This window comes from Anguilla rostrata, chromosome 15 (assembly GCF_018555375.3).
Source record: "Anguilla rostrata isolate EN2019 chromosome 15, ASM1855537v3, whole genome shotgun sequence".
In the NCBI taxonomy this organism is placed as follows: domain Eukaryota; kingdom Metazoa; phylum Chordata; class Actinopteri; order Anguilliformes; family Anguillidae; genus Anguilla; species Anguilla rostrata.
In genome coordinates this window covers 18935090-18957913 of record NC_057947.1, presented here as the reverse complement: position 1 = coordinate 18957913, position 22824 = coordinate 18935090, and the positions used below count along the sequence as shown (strand labels likewise).

The following is a 22824-nucleotide window of genomic DNA, read 5'->3' as shown; positions in this document are numbered from 1 at the left end:
TACCTGAGGACCCATACGACCACAGGGCCTTGTGTGTGGCTGGAGTCAGGGCGTCTGGGCCATGCCTGGCCCTCAGGTCCTCATGCCAGTGGGACATTCTCAGACTGTGGTAACCTCTCTGTTTATTACTGTGGAGCCACTTCCCCTCTGTTGGAACAGCTGGCCAGCGAAGGCTGGCCCAGAGGACTGTGGGCAGGAAAGAAAAGGCTGTGCCATGGTCAGGTTGTGCAGTCCATTCTTTGTCTCTGTGTGGGAGAGAGTTACACATGCACAACCACTCCTTTAGCCTCCATGCTCCACTCGGATTTTCCATTCCAACGTGCCCTAACCTCCCTCCCTCCATGGCCGAAAAATAGTTTTTTGGGCCAGCGAAGCAGCAGCCAGAACTAAATGTCAGTAAGCAGCTTTGCAGAACAACCTGCCATTCTTTACTAGATTCTAGACTCACACTTGGCATTCTTGGTCTTTAACATCTGCCGTGTTCTGTACTCCTGCTGAAATAGGATTTTTGGCAAATCACTCTGTCTTACAAGCCTTAAAAATTAAATCTATGGTTAAGATGGTTCAGATGGACCTGTTTTGGTTATGATTCACCCGGTCCTTGCTGTGAGACGATGCACTGCATCATTTTGTAGATGGCGATACAAAGCGTCCATTCACATGCTGGCACGGTGCCACCTGTTCCGCTGCCTGACGCCTTTGCCGGATTTGGGTCATTTCCTTCTGTCTCACTTGGCTGGTGGTGACGCGCATCACCAGCATGTACCCGGGATACAAGCCTGGCAAGGGTGAGGCCAGCCTGTTTAATCCACTCCTCCATGCTCAATTCCCCCTAGCCCCTCTGTCCGATTGGGTAAAGTCCCAGACAATTACCATTAGCTTATTACAGTAAGCGCTGTTGCAGGGAAAAGGAGGGGAAAGGAAGGAGCTGTAATCAGGGCCCGCCTTCTAATCTGTAGCCACGGCGACCCAACTGAGCCGTGCAGAGGGGTTCGGGTAAACACATTAGCACCACGCGGGAGCCTCAGACAGCGCTCCTGGCACGGGGGCAGAACAGGAAGCGCAGCGGTGTCTGGCGAGGGTCTCCGCCACCAGGAGCAGCCCTGCTGCAGCACACACGGCCAGGGCTCCCTGGGGTCTCTTGGCCTCAAAATATGCTCCCTCAGCTCATTCTCTTGCCCTTTGCAGTGCACAGATGTGCGGCGAATCCGTAATGTGTTTTTACAAAAGTGCGTTTAAACAATAGAAAAGTAAAAGTGAAAAATATAATTGCGCATAAATGGGGACAGGCGCCTGTGTAACACTGGGTTAGAGTTTGGGTCATGTATTTTGAAATCATTTTCTCTTTTTGCCAGAGCTGACTACTTAAGGGAAACTTTCCAGTTCCCAAGAAAGAACGATTTCCTTCCATAGCTGCTACACACAGCGAGCAGCATGATACACAACGCTGACACGGTGCAAAAATATTTAAAAATAAAACAGAATAGTAAATCATATTCAGATGAATTTTCTTATTCTTCTTCTGACTATTTATTAATCCAACACGTTGCACCCACATGAATGAAACTCAATTCTGATCACCATACAAATCTGAAACAAATCTGTAATTGAAGAGAACAAACTGTGACACGGGGCAGACCACTTCTCTCAATAGCAGAGAGGAGGGCAGGACAGCTCTAAATTAAAAAAACATGCTCCTAAATCTGCCAGGTTTGCTCTCTTGTTGCTCATGAAAATGTTATATATGCTTTACAATGACACATTTGAGAGTGACCCATTCCCTCACAGAAACAGACAACACCACCACACTGAATTCATTTTGTTCTTTATTTAAAAAATTCTAACTATTCAAAATATAGCAGTTGCTCAGAACTCCCAGAGCATGATTCTTTCTTTCTTACAGATGTACATTATATAGACTTACCATATAAACATAGCTACACATCAGAGTCTTTTAAAGACAAATAATTTAAAAAAGCAGGAGTACTGACCATGGCATGAGATATTCCTTTTGGGTATAAAGAAATGTGACACAGATGATTCAGGACCCCCCTCAGACCCTTAGGCAGATCCACAAGGAAAAAATATTAGGGGATATACCATTCATAGTTAATCAACCAGGTCAATATGTATTGTCTTTTCAACAAATCAGGCAGAGAGCTGGGTTCAACAGCAATGCACCTTCATTTGGGGAAAATAGGCCTGTCTTGTGTAATTTCATTCTCTCATCCTGGTGAAAATGAGAAGAGGTGAAACAGAGAACACACTGAATATTCATGTGGAGGCGGGGCGGTTCTTCTCAAATCTGATTCTGTGCACGGCAGAAAAGACCTGAAGAAGTCGTAATAAAGAATGGTATGGGGGGGTGTGGTGGGAGTCTTGTTAATCTTCTCAAAGAAAGGTGATAGATTAATGAACAGGTTAAGGCACTGTGGAGAGCATTGACCAAACTGACTGGTCATAGGAAGGTAACTATATTTGTAACCTGAAGAAATAAATGCCCTTTTATTGATGCACTGTCAAATAGGCTTATGTAATAACAAAGGCACTCTTGAATATTGTAGGTGTGAGTAAAATATGGTGAATTAATGAAAGAAATTAAAATACTGATGTATAAAAATGCTCATTGGATTAGATCCAAGTGATTATTTTTCCTTTCCTTGGTAATGAACTAGAGCATATTTATAATATTTGTGATGTGCATTGTAATGGCAGTTCTTGCTTTGATCCCTGAAGTTGTCTGGCATTCTAAGACATCACATTTTTGATTCAGCACCATCTAATTTAGATTAACAGTTACCGACATAACAAAAAAAAAATTATCTGTAATTATTGATACAATTTGACGAGTTGTCATTGTCAGAAAAATGTTATTAAGCTATGGTAACAGAAATAAACTAAGAAAATTATCTTTTTAAACAAATTTTTTTTTTTTTTAAACGCCATCATTCATATACATTTGGTAGTCAATTTCCAGTCCATCTAATAATTTAATTGTATATTTCTGTCGTATATTTCTGCTTACTTTCCATGCCTTAATACTGTGATACCAATACTTTCCAGAGCAGATAATAACAACATATGGCTTGACTTTGAATCCCTGTGCTTCTTATCTAAAGGACTACATATTTACACTGATTAGCTGAGTTTGGCTACTTTTACTTCAAAGTATCCAAAAAATATATATATATAAATTTTGCATAGACAGTATTTTCTGCACTGTGTTCCGCAGTTTCTCGGGCATGGGACAACCTGAACCTCTTCACTGATCAAAAGACGTGTACATACGTGGCCTTAGTGTCCACCCCGATTACATTTTTCGCAGTGCACTTGTAAAAGCCTGTGTCTCTGCTGGATGGGTTCTGTATGATTAGGGACCCTTGCGGGTGTAAGTACTTGTTTCCAAAGACCCGGGGCTGATGGGCAGCCATCAGCTGCATTTTATCAGGCAACTCCCATACCACCTCTGCTTTGGGGATGCCAATGACCATGCAGTTCAGCTGGATGGCCACGCCCGTCCTGGCGTAGGTCACCGGGGCGGGGCCGCTGGTGATGCGGGGAGGGTACGCGATCACGATCACGGGCACTGTCATCAGCGTCGAGCCGTGCTCATTGGCTGACTTGCAGGTGTATGTGCCCCTGTCGTAGACCGAGGCCTGCTGGACCGTGAGAGTGCCGTTCTGCAGGACAGCGTAACGGCCCATTCTCTGGGGCCGGGTCAGGAACAGCCCGCTCGGGAGGGTCCAGGTAAGCCGGGGCAATGGTGTACCGCCAGACAGACAGTGCAGCTGCAGGTTCTCTCCATTGATGATGCTCACCAATGAGTTGTACTTATTGCTGATTTCCGGTTTTCTCCCAAGCTCCAGGGTGACGGCGCGCTCGACGTGTCCGGTCGGGTTTCGACCAACACATCGGTAAATTCCAGCGTCGGACGGAGAGGGGTTGCTGATGTGCAGTGTGCCATCTGGCCTGTGGAAGAATCTGGAAAACTGGGTGCCGCTAAGGAGAAGGGACCCGCTGGGGAGGATCCATGTTACCTCAGGAGTCGGCCTGCCCTCCACGGAGCAGTTGACTGCCATGGGGCTGCCAATGGTGAGCAAGAGGTTCTCTGTTTTCGGGCTCCTGAGCTGAAGCCTCTCTGCGATCTCCATCACATCCAGATGGACCACCAGCCGGGCTTCGCCACCCTCATTGCGGGCGATGCATATCAGCTGGACCGAGTCTGTCTTCCTCAGGGACCGGATGTCCAGGGTGCCATTGCGGTGGACCGTTATCCGGCTGCCGTAGTACGGCGCGGGGAGCACCACATTTTCGGGCAGGACCCACATGACTCGGGGGATAGGTGTCCCTTCTGCCTTGCAGTCCAGGAGCTTGCGCTGGTCCCTGAAGGCTGTCTCCCTGACAGTGCTCACCACACCGCTCTGCCCATTGATTGTGGGTGCAGACACCAGGACCTCCACCCTGATTATCTTCCTGTCCTGCCCGGCTGTGTTCCTGGCCATACAGGTGTAGTTTCCATTGTCAAACCTCTGGGCCTTCTGGATGAGGAGTGTCCCGTCGTTGTGTACCTGGTATTTGTCTGATGCTGGCGGGATGATTCGGTTGGTGGGAGACAGCCAGGTGATGGCCGGTGTCGGCTCTCCCTTGGCGCTGCACTTCAAGGCGACGGAATCACCATAGGGCACTTTGACGACGCTGAATGTCTTGCTCTTGATGGCTGGGGAATCGGCCACCACCTTGATATGGACCTTCATTTCGTCCTTGCCGATCTGGTTCTCAGCGTAGCAGGTGTAGTCTCCCTCCTCCTTCATTCCCACCTCGTTGAAGTAAAGGGTCCCGTTGTTGAAGACCACGTACCTCCGAGTGCGTACCCCACTGTCATCTGACTGCATGACACTGTTCACCATGGTGCCGTCTGGCAGCCCCCACCGGATCTCGGGGTTGGGAAGGCCAGAGGCAATGCAGTCCACCTTTAGGTCTCCCCCGTACGACACCTTCTGATTGGACAGTTGCTTGTACTCGATCTTGGCTGGCTTCATCATCACGCTGACCTTCAGGAGCACGTAATCGTCCCCCATCTTGTTCCTGGCCACACACAGGTAATCACCCTCATCCTTCTCTGTTACTGCCTGGACTGACAGCGTGCCATTACTGAACACTTTGATCCTGGAATCAAAACTGAAAAACAAAGCAAAAGGAAAAAAAACACATTATTCCACTTCTGATGGCATAGGAAGAAAGGCACCTCTGCACCACTTCTGTCATTTCCAGTTTAATTCGTAAAGTTAAATATGTGCATGGAGCTAGATCGAATTCTACACAGTTGAAAGACCACAGAGACATTTTTTCTTAGCAAGAGTTTGCTGAAGCCTGAGGGGGACCTGACAGTTTGACAGCTGCGGAGCTGCACATGCCATGTGTAGAGAAGTGGAACTCTCACCATCGCTTTACCCAGGTGAGAGGCTGATCAGATCTGTCACCCGCAGAGCAGGCCAGACCATGACTGAAAGGCCCTGGCCTGGCTTCAAAGAGCCCAACCGCTGAGCACAAGATTTCTCTCTTACACTCAGTTAATTAAACATGTCTCCTGAAGGCACTCAGTTCTACAGTTACTGCAGAGTTACAGTATGCATCAGCATAAGATAACATAGATTTTGTGTAAATCAGATACCTTTAAAATAAATCTAATCAAATAAATACGTTTATGTATTTGCACTGGGTAGGTCAAAATTTTAAATTTTTTTTAAAATTATGGAGTTTTTTTGTGTATCAAAAGATTTTAATCGCTGTTAAATCAAAATGTGCAAACACCACTACTTCCCATGCGTACGTAAAATATTAATTTTGAAAGCGTATAAAATATTGACTCACTTGGCGAGCTCACGATTATATTTTCAGAACTACAGCTTTACTGTGATATTGGTTGGCAAAAAAGGCACATTGCCTTGTTTCAGCAAAAAAAATTATAGCATTTACTTTTTAAGTAAAATTTTATTTTTGTGGTTCTTTTTTTTTACAAATAACGGGATGTTTTAGAAGAATACCTTAAATTTTGAATTCTGTAGTGTGCAGTTCCTTGCATTTGATAATAAAGCCTTATAATAATAATAATAATAATAATAATAATAATAATTACTATTATTATTATTACAGCTCATAGTAACTGGCACAGACAAAGGAGATTAACTCAGACCCTGCTGTTTGCCAGTAAGGTTTTACTCACCTGTAGTGGGCATCCACCAGCTTCTTTGAGGGAATCCTCCAGATGATTCGGGGTCCCGGGTCCCCAGAAGCCAGGCAGTCGAGGCGCAGGTTGCCCCCGTAGGAGACGTCAGTGCGCTGCGGGGAGGTGGAGGTGATGCGGGCCATGGAGGTGCTCTTCCGCACGTTGAGTCGGATTGTCCTGCGGGCAGCTCCCACCGCGTTGCTGGCCATGCACTCATAGTTCCCGCTGTCCTTGGGCGTAAGGCTACGGATGTACAGCGTGCCGTTGGGGAAGACAAAGAGGTTGCCATTGACGAACTGCGACGGGCGGATCTGCGTGCCGTCGAAGACAACCCAGCGGATGCTGGGTCGCGGGGCGCCCTTGGCGGTGCAGTGGACGTGCAGGGCGTGGCCCTCGGGGAGGGTGAAGTTCTCCTGCCTCAGCTGCTGGATCATGGGGGGGAGGGCGGCCACGTGCAGGCGCACGGACAGCGTGTCGGCCCCCGCCGCGTTGCTGGCGATGCATTTGTAAATCCCGCGGTCCGGGTAGTTGACCTGATTAATCTGGAGTGTCCCGTTGGCCAGGAGCATCACGCGCTGCTCGGAGCTGCTGGTGGCTCGGAGAACCCCTCTGTCCGGCAGCACCCAGGTGATGTGAGGGGTGGGGAGACCCTGCGCCACGCAGTCCAGGCTGGTATTGTCCCCCAGGTACACGGTGGCATCGCGATGCTGTGGCTGCACCATCCTGGGGAGCTGGGCCAGGACCACCAGCGTCAGCGTCATCTTGTCCACGCCGTGGGGGTTCTGCACCGTGCACAGGTACTGCCCTCGGTCCTGGAGCTGCGCGTTCCGGATAACCAGGGTCCCGTTCGACTGCACCTCAAACCTCTGGAGCCTGCTGTTATGTGCCATGATAGCTCCTACAATGTTGAAGAAGAGAAGATTATAATAAGACCAGAAAAAAATGACACTTGAAAGTTTATTATTATTATTATTATTATTATTATAACTGCTAACATTATTATTGTTAATAGATGTTATAACTATGTTAAGGGCAGTGCTATGCACAATTAATACAAATAAAGGACCACATGTTAGTAAATGAGGACCAAGTCTCAGCTTTTATTACGTATTCATTCCCCCTCCAGTTTTAACAAAAGCACTTATACTGTACTTCTGACTAATTCTCGCGCTCAAAAATCTGAAACCTTCACATGAACTGTTGACCCAGCAGGCACACACATGCGCTGTCTCTGACACGTGTTCATCATACTGCTGGCTTCTGTTTGAGCCGTGTGTTAGGTTTTCCAAGTTTCAGCTGGAGTACAGTTGAATTTTGCTATTTCCCCACTCGTGCCTTCCTCTGACCCTATCTGACAGGGCATGACCTTTGGACACTCACAGGTCAACGTTGTAACACACAGGACAGGACTCTGGACACTGGATTTTACAGCTGTGCCTGAATCGCAAACGTGGGTCTGCTTTCCTCCTCTGTACTGCTGACTGCTAATACCACTACTGCTGGTAATTGAATATTCCAACCATTGCTACTTCAAGTATAATAACTAGTAGAAAAAACATATAAGATTAATTAATTCCACCTAGGTTCATTATTTGATGAGAGCTACTTCTAATGGCACTGTTATTACTACCAGTATTACCAAATTATGACAAAAACAACAACAACAACAAAACAATTTAGAAAACTGGAAGTCACCCTGGGATTAAAGCATTTTGCTACAGAAATTCATTCATGTACTGCATGGCCTGCAAAAAAAGAATGCAGAACCTGCTAGACTGATAACAACAGTAAAGACACAGATGTTGTGTTTACCAGTGGAAACTTTAGTCCAGGACAGAAAAGGCTTGGGCTCCCCCAGTGAGCTGCAGGGCAGGGCAGCATCCATCTCTGCATGCACCGACACAGTATGGATGTTTGTGGTGGTGATCCTGGGTCTGCCCCTTTGAACTGGTCCTACTGGGGTCCTGTGAGAGTCTCTGGAAACATTCTGAGTGATTGCTGTGTTTGGGGAAAATGGCGTGTTTGGAGGTCTCACTCTCGCCTCCTGACCAAGTCGAGGCTGAGCGGTGGTCTTAGACGGGAGCGTCTTTGGTTTTGTGGTGCTCGAGGTGGTGCTGGAAGTTGTTCTTGGGGCAGCTGTCAAAGCCTTTGGTGGTTTTGTTGTGTCTGGGGGTTTAGTGGTGGTGGTTGTTTGGGCATTATTAACTGAACCAGGTTTGATAGCTGATGAAAAGCTTGTTGGGTTAGTGGCAGGTGGCCTTGTCCTATCAGGTAATCCGAAGAGACTGGGCCTGCTGATGATGAAAGGGTTTCGGCTGTTTGGGTAATAAGGGAACCTCTGATTGGTGCTGGGTGCTCTCCCTCCGTGCTGGTCAGGAATATAATTTCCTCCAGGATTCCTTGGACTGTGAGGTAGCCTAGGTTGTTCCCTGTTGAATTCAGGCAATGGTGCATTTGGTCTCAGCCTGGGCAATGCTGTTGTTGTAGTAGAAGTTGTTGTTTTTCCTGTTGTCGTAGTGACAGCTATGGAGGTGGTTATCACTGATGTGGTTATTGTTGTGGCTTTTCTCATTGTAGTATCTGGGATGTTATCTTTCCTGGGTGACAGGACCTTTTCCTCACTTGATGTAAATTCTGGTTTGACAGGTATGGCAAGATTTGTATTTTGTTTATATTCCCTAGTTACAGCAAGTTTAGGTTTTGCAGTGGTAGCTGTTTTAGTCAGAACCGGTCCTTGATATGAACTTGTTGATGTTAATGGTTTCTCTGTTGATGGTATCTGAAGAGGATGTAATATCCCCATCCTCTCCTGGGTTTCTTTTTGTAGGTTTGGTTTAGTATGACCCTGGGAGATTTGTGAATCCTGAGTTCTGGTAGCCCCATTTTGGGGGTTTGCTAGCCTTTCCAGGGGAGGAGAGGACACGGGATGCAGTGGATACTTTGGTGTAGTCTGTCTCCCAGGTGGTGTTAGCTCAGAATCTGTGGAATTGTGCTGGTTATGTATTTTAAACGTATCTCTTCCCGGTAGCATTCCTGTTTGCATGCGGGAATTATCTGAAGGCCTATGAGGGCTTAGCACAGAGCTGGCGTCTTCTGTGCTGTTTTCAGTCTCAGTCTCTTCAAAAGGTTTAACAGCTGGATGACTCATGCTTGTAAATTCCCCCTGAACCGCTGCTGGTGTGACAGTTTCACGACTCAGTGGTGTAGGTGGGGGGGCCGAGGTGGCTGTTTCGTGCTCCTCTGTCCGCTTGTGAGTCCCCGGGCTGACAGAGCTTTCTAAGGACTGCATCGATGATAATGTATTCCTGAAAGTGTGCGGTGGTTGGATGGTCGATATAGCAGCCTCCTTCTGAATTGATGAAACATTGTGTTCGGTCTCAGTTTTAGTGGCTGAGTCAGCCCTGTCGCCGTGGCTCAATAAGACTTGGCTTTCCGTCTGGCTCGTCCTGGCTGACGATGGCGGGCTCTCTGTTAAAGGATCCGTGAGTTTGGTCAGAATGCTCTTGGCATTTGCTGATGTTTGCATTTCAGTAGTAGACGCAGCTGCGGTCGTAATGATCGTCGGTTGGGGGGCTTCTCTCTCAATCATGGGGGATGACGGTAGCTGTGGTCTTGCGGTGGGCAGGCGTGCAGATGGGTTGCTGTTATTTATCTTGTTTCTTATCCTGTTAGGCCTTCTCCTGCTGCCAAACCGCCTCCTGGAGTGCGACGGGTTTCTGGAACGCGATGGGACAGAGCTCGACTGCAGACCCAGTCCCGTGTCTCTGCTGCCAGCTGCAGTGGGTTGGGTGGCTGGAGTGGTGGTAGTAAGCTCCCCAAACTGCAGTCTTTTCTGTTTCTCATCAGCTGCATGAGTCAGCTTGGTTCTCAGTGTAGCTGTTGTTGATGTTGATGCTATTTTTGTTTGTGGTGATATTGAAGTTATTGATGTTGTTGCTGTTATTGTGGTGAAATAATTAGGTTCTACACCTATATCTGCATTAGGCTCTAGGTCAAGAAGCCTGACCGAAGATGGACTTGTTTGTTCAATTCTCCCTTGATATCCCTCATCTTGTGAGGTTTTTGTGGTATCACTGACCCTTTCCAACTCTTGATTGCTCCCAGTACTGAGTGGGAAATTAGGAGCTGTTACAGCCAGGTTGCTTTCTATTGTATCACTCTGACTTTCCCAGACAGCCCCACTGTAGGGTGTACTGGTCCTCAAACTGTTATCCTTGTACTCCCCCACCTTCTTTATGTCTGTGACAATATAAGTGGACTCCTGTGGACCAGATGTGGACTGTGAAATATGAGTGCTAGTTGTCACAGCCTGTGAGTCAATGTTAGTTTTGGGTGCAGATATTTGGTAAATGTTGTTAGTCTTCTCCCCTGTATAGGAGGGCTCGGTGACCAGGTGGTCCTGAGAATGCAGGACTGGAATTTGTGGTGTGGTGATTACATACAGTCTCTCCTCTTGCAGGCTTGTATCATCAGTGGAAGATCCTTCTGTATTCTCATGAGATTCTGACCGCCTTTCAGCAGCTGTCAAGGGCGGCATTGTTTGTGTTGTTGCTGTGGATTGGTCTGAGCCAGGAGTTGTGGTTTTTGGATTTTTATCCCGCACCTTTGCCAGAATGTCAGCCCATCTCTGAGGATCTATTTTGTTGTTAGACATGCTGACCCTTCTTCTGGTATCTACCGTGTTCCTCCCCTCCTCAACACGGGAACCCTTCCGTACTGGCTTCCTCTGCCCATTAACTCGTCTCCAGGGTTGCCTAAATGGATGTCCACGCACGTTGGTCTGCTGGCCACGCCTTCGGTTCATTGGCCAAATGCGGCTTGAGGGAGCCTTTTCCTGGACATCATCATCATCGCCAGATGACTCTTCGTCATTTTCCACTTTTATTTTAGTGGAAATGCCAGAGGCTGGCTGAGGTCTCATGGGAAATTTCCTTAGGGGCCGAGATGCCCCCCCTTGTTTGCGTGTGACTGTTACCTTTGTTGCCATGGAGTCCACACCATGCTGGTTCATGGCCACACATTTATAATATCCATTATCGATCACCTGGCTCTGGGGAATAAACAGTGTCCCATTCGAGTATACGAATGCCCTGGTGGAGTTTGCTTTGAAGTTCACCACATTGCCATCTGGCAAGACCCAGTTGACCTCGGCGTCTGGGGTGCCAGTGGAGGCACAGGGCAAGGAGATAACCTCGCCTGCCAGTTTGTCCAGGCGGGCACCTCCTTCACCTCCGGGTGGCGGGCCGGAGGACTCCTCCACTGAGAGGCGGAAAGGGAGCATGTCCAGGTCCTCCCTCACACGAGCAATACAGTAGTACACACCTGCGTCAGAATGATCCACTGCTTTTATCACCAGCCTTCCCGCGCTGGACACGGAGACCCGGTTGTCCGAGCTATAATATGGCGCGGGCACCTTGGACCCATCTGGCAGCATCCACTGGATGGACACGTCATCGGAGCTCTGGACAGCGCAGTCCATCTCGCTCATGCCGCCCGCCACCACGCTCTGCACAGTTCGAGTCCGGTTGTTTGACTCAATCATGACCCACTTCCTTCTCTGCCTCCTCATAATTTCAGTCTCCACCATCTGGGAGGTGTGCATGTTCAGGATCAGCTTGACCATCTTCCCGGTTGACTGTGGCCGGTTAAGCTGTAGGTTGAGGAATGACTGCATGAGCCAGGTGGGCTGAGACCGCACGTTAGCCTTCACCCCTGTGTAATAGTAGGCATCTTTCTCTATATCCTGCTTGTACCTATAACTTAGCTTAGGCTCTTTGCTCAGCATGATCTCCCTCTGCAGGTGAACAGGCACCTCGCTGTAGTAGGCGATGAGCTTCCACAGTTTCTCATAGTTGCTGCGATCTATAGGGCACTCCAGGTCCAGAAAGAGGCTGATGTTGGCTGCTATCTGCTGGGGGTTGAGGTGTTCCCAGCTGATCTTGGTGGACTCCCTGGGCTCCCTGATGCTACAGTCCAGGTCTACAGCATTCCCATGCTCGTCCATCAGGTTCAGTGTCATATTCCCAAAGGGTTCTTTGAACTCCTCTAGAGGCAGGACCTCACTTTCATTGTCCTCAGGCGTGGTCTCCTTCTGGGGGGAACTGATGACGGGACCGCTACAAGTGAGGTCCTGCTGGTCTAAAATGTCCTTCTCCCTCAGGGGTTTGGGCGAGGAGCACATTGGGCACAGCTGACCACTCGCGTAAGCCTTATCCTTCTTACATTTCAGCACACCTGTGAAGGGAGCATGGTACACATGCTTTAAAACAATGTCTTACATTAAAACACTGAGATGTGCATTGTGCATATAAATAAATTAGTATTTATATTTGTCATATTTGAAATTGTTCTGTGAAATGTTTTTGCAGTTGAAGCCTTAAATTATTTCTTGGAAAACTAAACCTGTTTCCAAATACATTTCCAATAGTGTGCAACGACTTTTTAAATGCCTTCATAAAATATTTTTATATACATAAAAATTAAGTCTTTTTAACTGGTAAAAACAATTTACCAGTAAATACACAACATACAAACATATTCACCTCTGCCTACGCTGACAGAAATAACTATATTTTTATAGGCTACTCTTCAATAGTGTAAGGCAGTGGCCTGTATCTCCTTAAGCAGATGGTTTGACTGGCCAAGGTAAAAAACATATCTCAAATAACAAAAAAAAAAACTCATTTAAAATACATTACTACCTGAAGACTGTGTACTCCACTCCAAGAACCAATTCAACCTGCAGTCACAGGTCCAGGGGTTCCCATGCAGGAACAGGTTCTCCAGCTGGGGCATGCTCTTCAACATCTGCCTGGGAAGTGTGGTTAGGCTGTTGTCGGACAGGTACAGGTGCTTGAGGGTGGACATGCGGAAGTGCTGCAGCAGGGAGAAAGTGCTGAATGTGGAGGGGTGGAGCTGCTGCAGGTGGTTACCCTCCAGCTGGACCAGGCGCAGGGCAGTCAGCCCCTGGAAGGCATCTGGGTGGATCAGCTCAATCCGGTTGTGGTCCAGGTGCAGGCGGATCAGCCCCGAGAGCCCCTGGAGAGTGTGTCCGGTGATCACTCTCAGCTTGTTGTAGCTCACCTTCAGCACCTGGGGGAGCACGAAGTGGAAAGGCAAGGAGAGAGAAACATTAGAGTTAGGATGCCACTTACACACTGTACCAATGTAAAATACTGTGCGTCTCCTATAAAGCATATATATATATATTTTTCTTTGGTTAGTCAATAAAGCAGGAACATAGACTCGCATGTCAGAATGCCACTCTTTTGATTATATGACAACTGTACCTGACATCCTTTTTTCCATGATAAATCAATCAATAACCCAATCAATCAAATCCATTTTTATTTCACATTTTCACATGTGCTTCACAGTGGACATTTCCCAGAGGGAATACAATCCTCTCACAATGCGTTTTCATTTTCAAATACTACAAACACTGGAAATGTCCTGCAAGACAACATTCCTAGGGGCTATTATGAAGACTCAAGACTGAGTGGTTTTATTCAGTTATGTTCAGAATAACTGATTCCCCACCAGGCAATTGAATTAGATTTCTCTTTTTTGCTTTGGTTTGCCAAGGAAGCGTTTGATTTGAAAAATCACAAATACCGTACCTGCAGTGACATCAGGTCTCTAAAGACTCCATTGGGGATGCTATGCAAGTCATTTCCATGCATCATCAGCAGTTCCAGCTTTCTTAATCCAGCAAGGGAGCTCTCTGTGATCCTATTTATGGTGTTAAAACTGCAACAAGGAAACCACAATATAAACCATGGAACACAACACATTGCTAACAGAAGACTCAGATGTGAATGTGTGTTTAGCTTGTTAAATGGGTTTGAGTAAGAGGCAGAGGCTTTGATAAAATGGGGGGGGGGGGGGGGGGGGGCTGTGGATGATAAATAAAAATACAATCCTACAAAAAGGTTTTTGAATGTCAACTGAGCGATTAACAGTGGAGGCAAAGAACTCCTGATTTTTCATCTGCCAGTGGATATTCCATATGCACAACCAGGACAAGACTGCACACGCTGTTTCAATTCAACAGATGTCAAGAGACGCTCAGTTTTTTCACATATCCCTGGCATTCAGTCTTCTGAGGTCTGGGTGGCGGTGCTTCTTGGGGGTGGAGCTTACCCCAAGTTCATGCGCTCCACGTGTTTGGGGATCCCCGCCGGTACCGTGAGAAGGGAGCGGAAGGTGCAGTGGACCTCCGTGGGCTGGTAGCAGGCACAGGGGTGTGGGCAGGAGAGTCCGGCATCCGGCAACACTGCCAGCATCATCAGCACCAAAGTCTGGGTGCCCAGGTGGCCCATCTTCAGCTATGCTGCAACACGAGTTCTCTCACTACTGTTCAATAAAGACACACACTCAACATTGAATGCTGTACAACACAACATATTTAACACCGTGCTAAGTTACAGAAGCACACACTGCACCCAGGTACCACTGACTGCTATGCCACAGTCTCATTTTCACAGAAAACACATGTATACATACTGTAGGGAAAATAAGACTACCGCCCTACCAGTACAATGGCACGCAAAAGTGCGACAAAATAGCCCATGTACCCTTCAACAGTCGCCGTAGGAGCCAATACAAACACCCGCCACCGCGCTGACTGCTGCTATGCAAGCCAGCTTTTAGACCATTTGACACACTTGTTAAAGAGAAGACAGGGACTTGATCAGAGGGGGGGAACTGGACTAATTTCACACATGGTCTGATTTCTTAGAGGAACAACGTCGATTAAGGTTTGTTGGAAATATATTTTTCGTGTTTGCAGAATTTAAACAGAAATAATGTAATGAAAAAGAACATCAGGACGTATTGCACTCTTGGAGTTAAAACAAAACACGAGACTAGAACCATTCTTTCTCATACACAGCTGGCGACAGTATAAAATCGAGGCCAATTCATTGTTGAATAAAAAGGCCGATTTCAAACTTTCTAAAGTTGTGCAGACAGCGCTATTTCCTGAATGAGAATGCAACAGCACTTACAGATAACAGCATTTTAGCATTTTGCCTGCCTACAATAAATTTTACAACTGTTCACACATTTTCAGTGTCATTAAATTGTCAAAATAATTTAGCCAAATTATATCGACCCCTTTGATACATATCCGGGAGATATTTAATTCCAAAATGAGAAGCGAGACCGGCTCTGATGCAGAATGCAATGACTGAATATCTATGCTGGAAAAATCTGTATCTCATTGCGTTTCATCGGGAGCACACCACTTGGATATCTAATAAAACGCCACATAATGCTACACTGTGGGCGTATTTACTTTGACACATACTTCATGACAATTACAAGCCTATACGCAAAATTATAGTGGCTTTAAAATCGCGATAACAAAAGGACAACTTAATATAATAACAGTGCAACTGAGGCAAATATTTAATGCACATCAATGCAACTGTGCGACAGACAGGCAGATAAGGCACACACACACACAATGAATAACGTTTTGTTTATATACACTTCGAGTTTATGTTAACCAATGAATATTTATAGCCTATGCATTTAATATCCATATATATATATATATATATATATATATATATATATATATATATATATATATATAATATATGATTAGTTATTACACAAGGAGGATAGGTATTGCAATCGATCGATCGAATAAATAAATAAATAAACAATAGGCTACCTTAAAAGCGCGTAGACGGCAAAGACGGACAATGTCAAAGTTCATCATTGCTCAAGTTTATAATCCATGAGAGCTCATTTGGATCCAAAGGAAGATTTACACATAAACCGAATGAAGGATTCAACATTCATTCAGAGACTTTCAGCTTTATCGTGAAAATAAAGTCGCAGATTCAGCCGGATTTCGTTGAAAAATAATAGAAGTGCTGATAATCAGAGACGTTATTCTTCAAAAGCTGCTCTCTAGGACATAAGAATAACGGAAGGAATATTTACAAAAAGTTGTATAAATCCAGTGAAATCTTCCATTAAAATGTATGACTTTTATGAAGGCAAAGACATCCTCTTGTAGTTCTTCAAACTTTGGTGCTCAAAAGCGGTTGTGGTTTGAAGTGCTAAACTTGTGCATAGGGATGGGGCTTTCCTGCTCTGAGCACTTTTCTTCACTTCTTTTCTGAACCACCGAGAGCCGGACTCTCAAAATGCTGGTGACTTTTAGACTGGAGAAGCGCTCTAGGAGGGGCGGGGTCAATCAAACTTAATGTAAGAGGTGTGAACCAACAGACTGAAGTACCCATCATTACCCCCACTCCACTAAGGATAACGCAAATTTCACATACGATACTTTATATGCGAATTTGAAATGTAATTACATGAATTGCATGTATTGACAGTTTTAACGTTTGTCTAATTGGTCAAACAGTTTCACTCAGAATATGATGTAGTACCCCTGGAGGCCTGTGATGACATGAAAGCCAACTTCACACAAACACAAAAAGGTGTTCAATGATACAACTTGCCTGACTATTTACAGTGTGTGACAGTAACATGCCAGATGCCCCAATGCTGACATCATGGCAGCTCAAGGGATCTCTCTCTCTCTCTCTCTCTCTCTCTCTCTCTCTCTCTCTCTCTCTCTCTCTCTCTCTCTCACACACACACACACACACACCAGCTTCCAAATTAAATGAGGAAATCAAAAAGAAATAAATATGAACCTCAACTGACTGAATGCACACACGATAGATCCAGATTACTTCCCTCCACAAGTGACAATGGTGTCTCTTTACTTTTGTATCACTCGTTGTAATTTACTGAGCGCACAGCAAATCATGCCTCATTATCAGAACACTACAAAGGTTCAGGAAAATATCCATGGGCTCAAAATTCTATTTTCATACAAAGCCCCAAACCAAATTCTGCCTCCTGAAAGCCCACCCTCCTTGCAACCTGAAACCATTCTTGACTATTAATACAACTGGCTAAGAATATTCTTGGTAACTATATGTCAGCACGCCCCCCGCCCCCCCTACCCACACACAAAGTGGAAAAAACAGAACAGTAAACACTCACAAGCTGGTAGGTGCCATTAAGATTTATGTGACATCACTGTTGCTCTGAGCATGCTTAGTCCATTTTCTCTGATCTACTGACTCACATGCATTCTGCAAAGTGCAGAGAGCCTGTTTGTTCAGCAGTTGTATTATAACCACAGCTCAGTCTTTCAGCTGTCTGCGGTTGGTCTTTCAGGCTATTGTGCTACACACAACGGTCAACAGAATATACCACCAAACTTTTTAAAAAAGCTTCAAGTTCAGGAATACCCCCAGAGATCCTGGCCGTCCATTAAAATGATTTGCATCCTTTCACGAAGCTGACAACCTTACGATGCACTGTGCCCATTCCCGTATATTGGGGAGATGGTGTGCTCTATGTGTCACTCCCTGTCCAGCCCTTACGGGGCTGCAGCTGTTAATGGGGTGCTCTGAGGGACAGCAGTGCTCCTCGGCAGTGGGGGAGCCCATTAAAGAGGAATGCTTAAGTAAAGGGTGTACTGTTTCAAAGACCCTGAAATTTCCACGTGCGCCGTGTCAAGATTGGTGGGTATTTGAGGGACGGAGATGTGTGCAAGAACAGTGGGAGTCAGAGCTGTCCTCTCTGTTCTTGACCTGTGATTGTAAATCTTAAGGAGAACCACACAAATTAGCGTGGTTTAAAACATGGGCCAAAAAGCAATCCCTGCTTCTGATTTGACAACAAACCTAGGATGAAATTTCTGCAATTTCCATTGAGAATGAGAAACTTTCAGAAGGCTTATAACACAGTGGTATAAATCCTACATCCTGCTCACACACGTAGAAGTTTGCCGGACGTGTTGTTACAGTTTCAGTAGGAACAATTCTTATCTCCTGGAGAAGGATCCAGATCACAGAACCACACATATTGTGGATTCAACAGAGAGTCCTGGCTAAACCTTGGGGGACATAAACCTCTTCAGCTGCATCAAATGTTCACACCTCAGTTGACACTTTCTGCAGATACCAAACTAGCTCGCACAATGTCCCTATGTGCCCAGGGGCAGCCACGCTGAGTAGTGGTGAAGATCTGAAGTTTCTTGTTGAGGCAGTAAATGTGTGTGTCTGTTTGCTGAGGGGAAAGGTGTTGAGCATGCTCTGTTTTGCTGAATGGGATGATAGCCCTGGTGGGGGATGCGGCTTTTGATGCAGGTCCAGTCATGAGGACACCATGTCCCAGTCGGCTTGATGAGAATTTGGAGACTCATTCATACTTGTGCATCACACCAAAGAGCACTTGAAACCATCCATCCACATATACATTCTGAACAAAAACACCACAGAAAGGTGCTGTGTAATGATCCAAAGAAGGAACTAGGAAGTCACAGAAGTCAAGATTAGCAAAAACCTTTTTTTTTTCAAATGTAACAATGTGGAAAAGACCACAGTACAATCAGACATAAAAAACAAAACAAAACAAACAAAAAAAAAACAATTAAATACAAGAATTGATAAAGAATAAATTGAATCTGATCAAAACACCATAAGATGAAGAGTCCACCCATACCCATACCAGTATCTACTTGGTGCCCTGAAAGTTCATGCAAGCTGAATTAACCAGCTTGCCGAAATATAATTAATCCTAATAGTAACAAACCAACACCTCCTAACAGAGAGGAACACAATACATTTCATTAACATGGCTATATCAGCACCAGCTAGTACTGTATACAAGTAATTGTTTAACACCAAGTTCAACCGTTGCATTATACCACCAAATGTTCGTGCAAATTTAAAATAAGCATGCAGGGGTATGTCACTGCATTCCCAAAGCTACACAAAACATCTGCAGTCCAACATAACAAGCAACCTCCATTTTATATGTTCTTACATTAGTTAATCATGTCCTTTCCATTGTTTATCTCAATGTTGGGGCTTTATTTGAACATATCAGCCAAACAATCCGGTAATGTGTTATTTTTCAACATCTCAGTGTTTCTGCATTTTAAAACCATTCAGATAGCATTTACATTACATGATACGTTGCACAAAAGGCAAATGGCTATTACTGAAGTCCTTTTAATTAGAGATAAATGAAATGGAATCGGAAAATGGTACAGTAAAGCGTGTGATTAAGGAGGTTCACTCAGCTTCATCACAAACACTAGTTCTAAGTGGCAGTAAGAGTTTACAAAGCTAGAAAAGGAGGGAAATAAAGTTTGAGCACTATGGCACTTTTGCTTGACCCATGTCAAGACAAGGCTTTCCAACACTGCTTTTGAAAAATGATACTGTACCTTGAGTGACTTTATTTCAGACAAAATGTGGTCACTGCTGGGCAGGTCAGAGGGGTGTGTTGCTGAGGATGTGGTTTCAAACACCCTTAAATGCCATTGCCACCAGGTGCTTATGATATATAGCGCCATGCTCGTTACAATAGGTTTGACCCTGTAAAGGCCAGTACTACTGGGTCTCACCTGAACAGTTTAAGGAACAGTACTTAAACATACTACTTTTTGAAATGTGGATGATAGTTTAAAAAAGCCCAAGTATTCTGCCCTATATGCAAAACACACAATACTATAAGCTCTAATGCAGTGTTCTTCATACAAACACCACATGTATTAATGTATTTGTGCGTATGCAGTCAGTGTGTAAATGTTAGCATGTATATTCGCATGTGCATTTGCACAATATATTAAAAGATCCAACATGAACAGGTTTCTCTCCCGTTGTTTCATGACAGGCCAGTTTACAGAGAGGAAAACGTAAGGGCCACATCCTGTTGGGTGACATGGCCAGGCTTTACACTGAGATCACAGGACACTACAACTGTCCAGCACAAAAAGACAACCAATAAAGGACAAGTGAAATGACACTCTCCTCCATCTGAGCGGGACATGGGCTGCATTAGTATTCTGTTGAAAGATAATTTTATCTCTTTAAAGGGACTTCAGGAATCATAAGAAAATCCTTAAATATTTCCTCAGGTCAGCATCAGATACAGGACAAATGGAAGGACATTGACTCCTCTGGATTGTTGATTTTAAATGGCAGTCAAATAAACCTGGTGATTAACTGATACTTTTTATCAAGCGTGCATTTTTTCCTGAGTATCTTTTGTTCCACCCTAATAATTGGCAACTGGAACAACTAAAAATATGTTCTGCCATTCTATATCCTGATATGAATAAATGATACAGAGAATTACATTTCCCTCATTGATATCCAGCTTGTTAAAGAAGCAGGAAAAGACTGAACGAGAAGAATATTTTTTCAGAACAAAAGAGCAAGCAAGTGTAAGCAGTGTGTAGAAATAAGCCATGCTCTTTACCAGGGGAAAAGGAACACTTAGTGAAATGCATTTGATGCGATTAAAAAGTTACGGTCTAGTTCATTTTTTAAAAAACTGCTTCGGCATTGGTAACTGATATCTCCCAGAGAGCTCATGAATGCATTTCAAATACACTGCATTTCCATAATTCAACCTACGTGTTGTATGAGGAATAAAAAGCAAAATGTCTTTGACATTATTTTCCAATAAGGTAGCTTCACAAAATATCTTTGCATACCTGTATTAAACTGGTGTGTCTTTACGGCCGGAATTATAAGGACAATAGAGGTGTGAATCAGAAGCCATGTATGGTCACGATGTGGGTCGTGTCAGAACCATATTTTTCCAGAAAAAGTTAAATAATGGAAATGTCCACACGGACGATCTGCAAAATTGTGGTGGATTTGAACCTCAAAACAAGTACTACAGAAGCAGGTTCATTGTGTTCCTTTAGTTGTGAGGCTCAGATTGCAGTGGCTCTAAGGAGATGACCATAGCATACTAAAGAGGCTTGTTTGAGAACAATTTGAACATCAAGGAGGCACATGGAGGTTCAGGCTGCAGGCTATTTTGGCCAGAGACTGATGTGTTTCCGGGGGGCTACAGTACTCTCCTTGGGAGAACAGAGTGTGCAAAGTACAAAGCATTGATCATTTGCGATATCACACATCATTAAAACCTAAAGCTGGCTGACTGGGGCCTAGACACACCTCCCAAATCCCATCCAGCACAATGCTGTGTGTAAACCCTCAGGAGTCATTTAAAGTCTAAAGAAGGCTCAAACAGAATGCTAATGCTGTTGTTACACTGAACAGAAGGGTTGACACCAGGGGCCCACAAAGAGTGATGTCTTTGGAATGGTGGATGTATATCTCAGAACTGTTCCTTAGTCTGAAATGTGCAGTGTTTATCTCTTCAGAAATTCAATGTGCTTCTAGAAGTGTTCACATGTTTATAACCGTTTCTACTGTCAAAAAACTGCACACGTGCATTAAATAGGGACACTGAGTGATTTGTTTAAATTGATTTGATGGATTGACAAATTCAGTGCTGATCAATGTTGACTGTACTGAAGCCTAAAGTCTTCTTTCTTTTCTTTGGCAATTCATTTTCTGAGGTAATTCACAACAGATTCTGAATAGCCTCTCTCTTTTATTTTAGTGATGGAAAGTTATCATTTTAAAGTATGCCCAGTGTGACATTATTCCATTGTGTGTAGTTCTAAAAAGAAAAAATGTTCATGCCCAGTATTTACTTTCAGAGGCCTCTTTCTCTTGATAAGGAGCAAAAATAACATCCTGCAAATGATGTCCAATCCACAGCTATTCCAAACCAGCAAAATCATCCCCGACCATTAGCAATATAACATCCAACAGTATTATTCTTATGGAACTCTACACCCGGTGAAGATGTTTCTTTTAAAAATGAAAAACTCAATTATGAAAACAAAATTGAATGCTTATTTCTATCCCTGTGAATACCTGAGCTGCTGTCTGGTTTGGACATACATAAATCAGGGAGATACTGAAGGTCAGTCGGTGATGAGGTCACACAGATGAATTCCCTGCCCTCCAAAAGCTGAAAACGTTGTGCACATGCTCAATAAATCAAAAGCACCGCAAACACCGGTCTGTCCGCTGGTTGACCGATCAGCAGTTTCCCTTCAACTCTTATGCCAGGCAGTCCTGTTTGCTCACAGTTTTCCACCTGTTCTATCATGCCAGCACACATTACCCTACAGGGCTGTACATTCACCTCAACGTGTCAGTAAAAACTTTACTCCTTCATGTCTAGACTCCGATCCCCCTGTTTTGTATTATTGACAAATGTGTGGGGATTTTTAATGCTGCGCATATGTTGCTCTTCAGGGACCACGGAGGGCTGCTGAACTGAACTGCTCCCGGAATAGCATGGCCTGAATCGGGAGGCGGCCCCGCAGCGCCACCATCGGGGTCTGTTTTGAATCAGGACTCGGAGAGATGAACTTCCCTTGTGATTCCAGCTAGACGCGGATCCCACTGAACACCGAGTCAGCTGCAACGGAGGAGCTGCAGTCACGCTGTGCCGTGACTGCTGAGCCACTCCCCACTCTGCCCTACCTTTCACACACGTGTGTTTCTCACTGATGATAACTGCTGAGTGAGTGGATGAAGCATCATAAGAAAGAGCTCAGGAATGATAACCGGAGGAACCCTGGTGGCTGGACTTGATGACATCATGACTTCATAGAGAGCGTATGTGGCTGCCAAGGCCAAATCCTAAACCTGCAACTACAGCGGCCGGTCTTT

General features: G+C 45.0%; 1 protein-coding gene across 2 annotated transcripts; it reads right to left on the bottom strand.

Moving 5' to 3' along the window:
* Positions 1-1809: 1809 nt before the first annotated feature.
* On the bottom strand, positions 1810-16506 carry LOC135240842 (matrix-remodeling-associated protein 5-like). Of its 2 annotated transcripts, none has more exons than XM_064310835.1 (7): positions 15909-16506; positions 14369-14578; positions 13846-13975; positions 12928-13318; positions 8039-12460; positions 6224-7124; positions 1810-5178 (listed from the first exon to the last, which is right to left on the bottom strand). In XM_064310835.1, exons 2-7 carry the CDS (start codon positions 14545-14547, stop codon positions 3270-3272), a joined length of 7932 nt encoding a protein of 2643 aa, XP_064166905.1. In that variant the 5' UTR covers positions 14548-14578; positions 15909-16506; the 3' UTR covers positions 1810-3269. The 2 variants fall into 2 exon arrangements, with proteins under 2 accessions (XP_064166905.1, XP_064166904.1); XM_064310834.1 differs by having other exon boundaries at positions 14369-14581; positions 15909-16505.
* Between the last annotated feature and the right edge of the window lie 6318 nt (positions 16507-22824).

Coding starts and splice junctions, on each gene's coding strand:
- LOC135240842 (XM_064310835.1), bottom strand. CDS start 14,547: ATGGGCCACCTGGGCACCCAGACTTTGGTGCTGATGATGCTGGCAGTG. Junction 13,319..13,845: donor GAGACCTGATGTCACTGCAG/GTACGGTATTTG, acceptor GTGCTCCCCCAG/GTGCTGAAGGTGAGCTACAA. Junction 12,461..12,927: donor GTGGAGTACACAGTCTTCAG/GTAGTAATGTAT, acceptor CTCCCTTCACAG/GTGTGCTGAAATGTAAGAAG.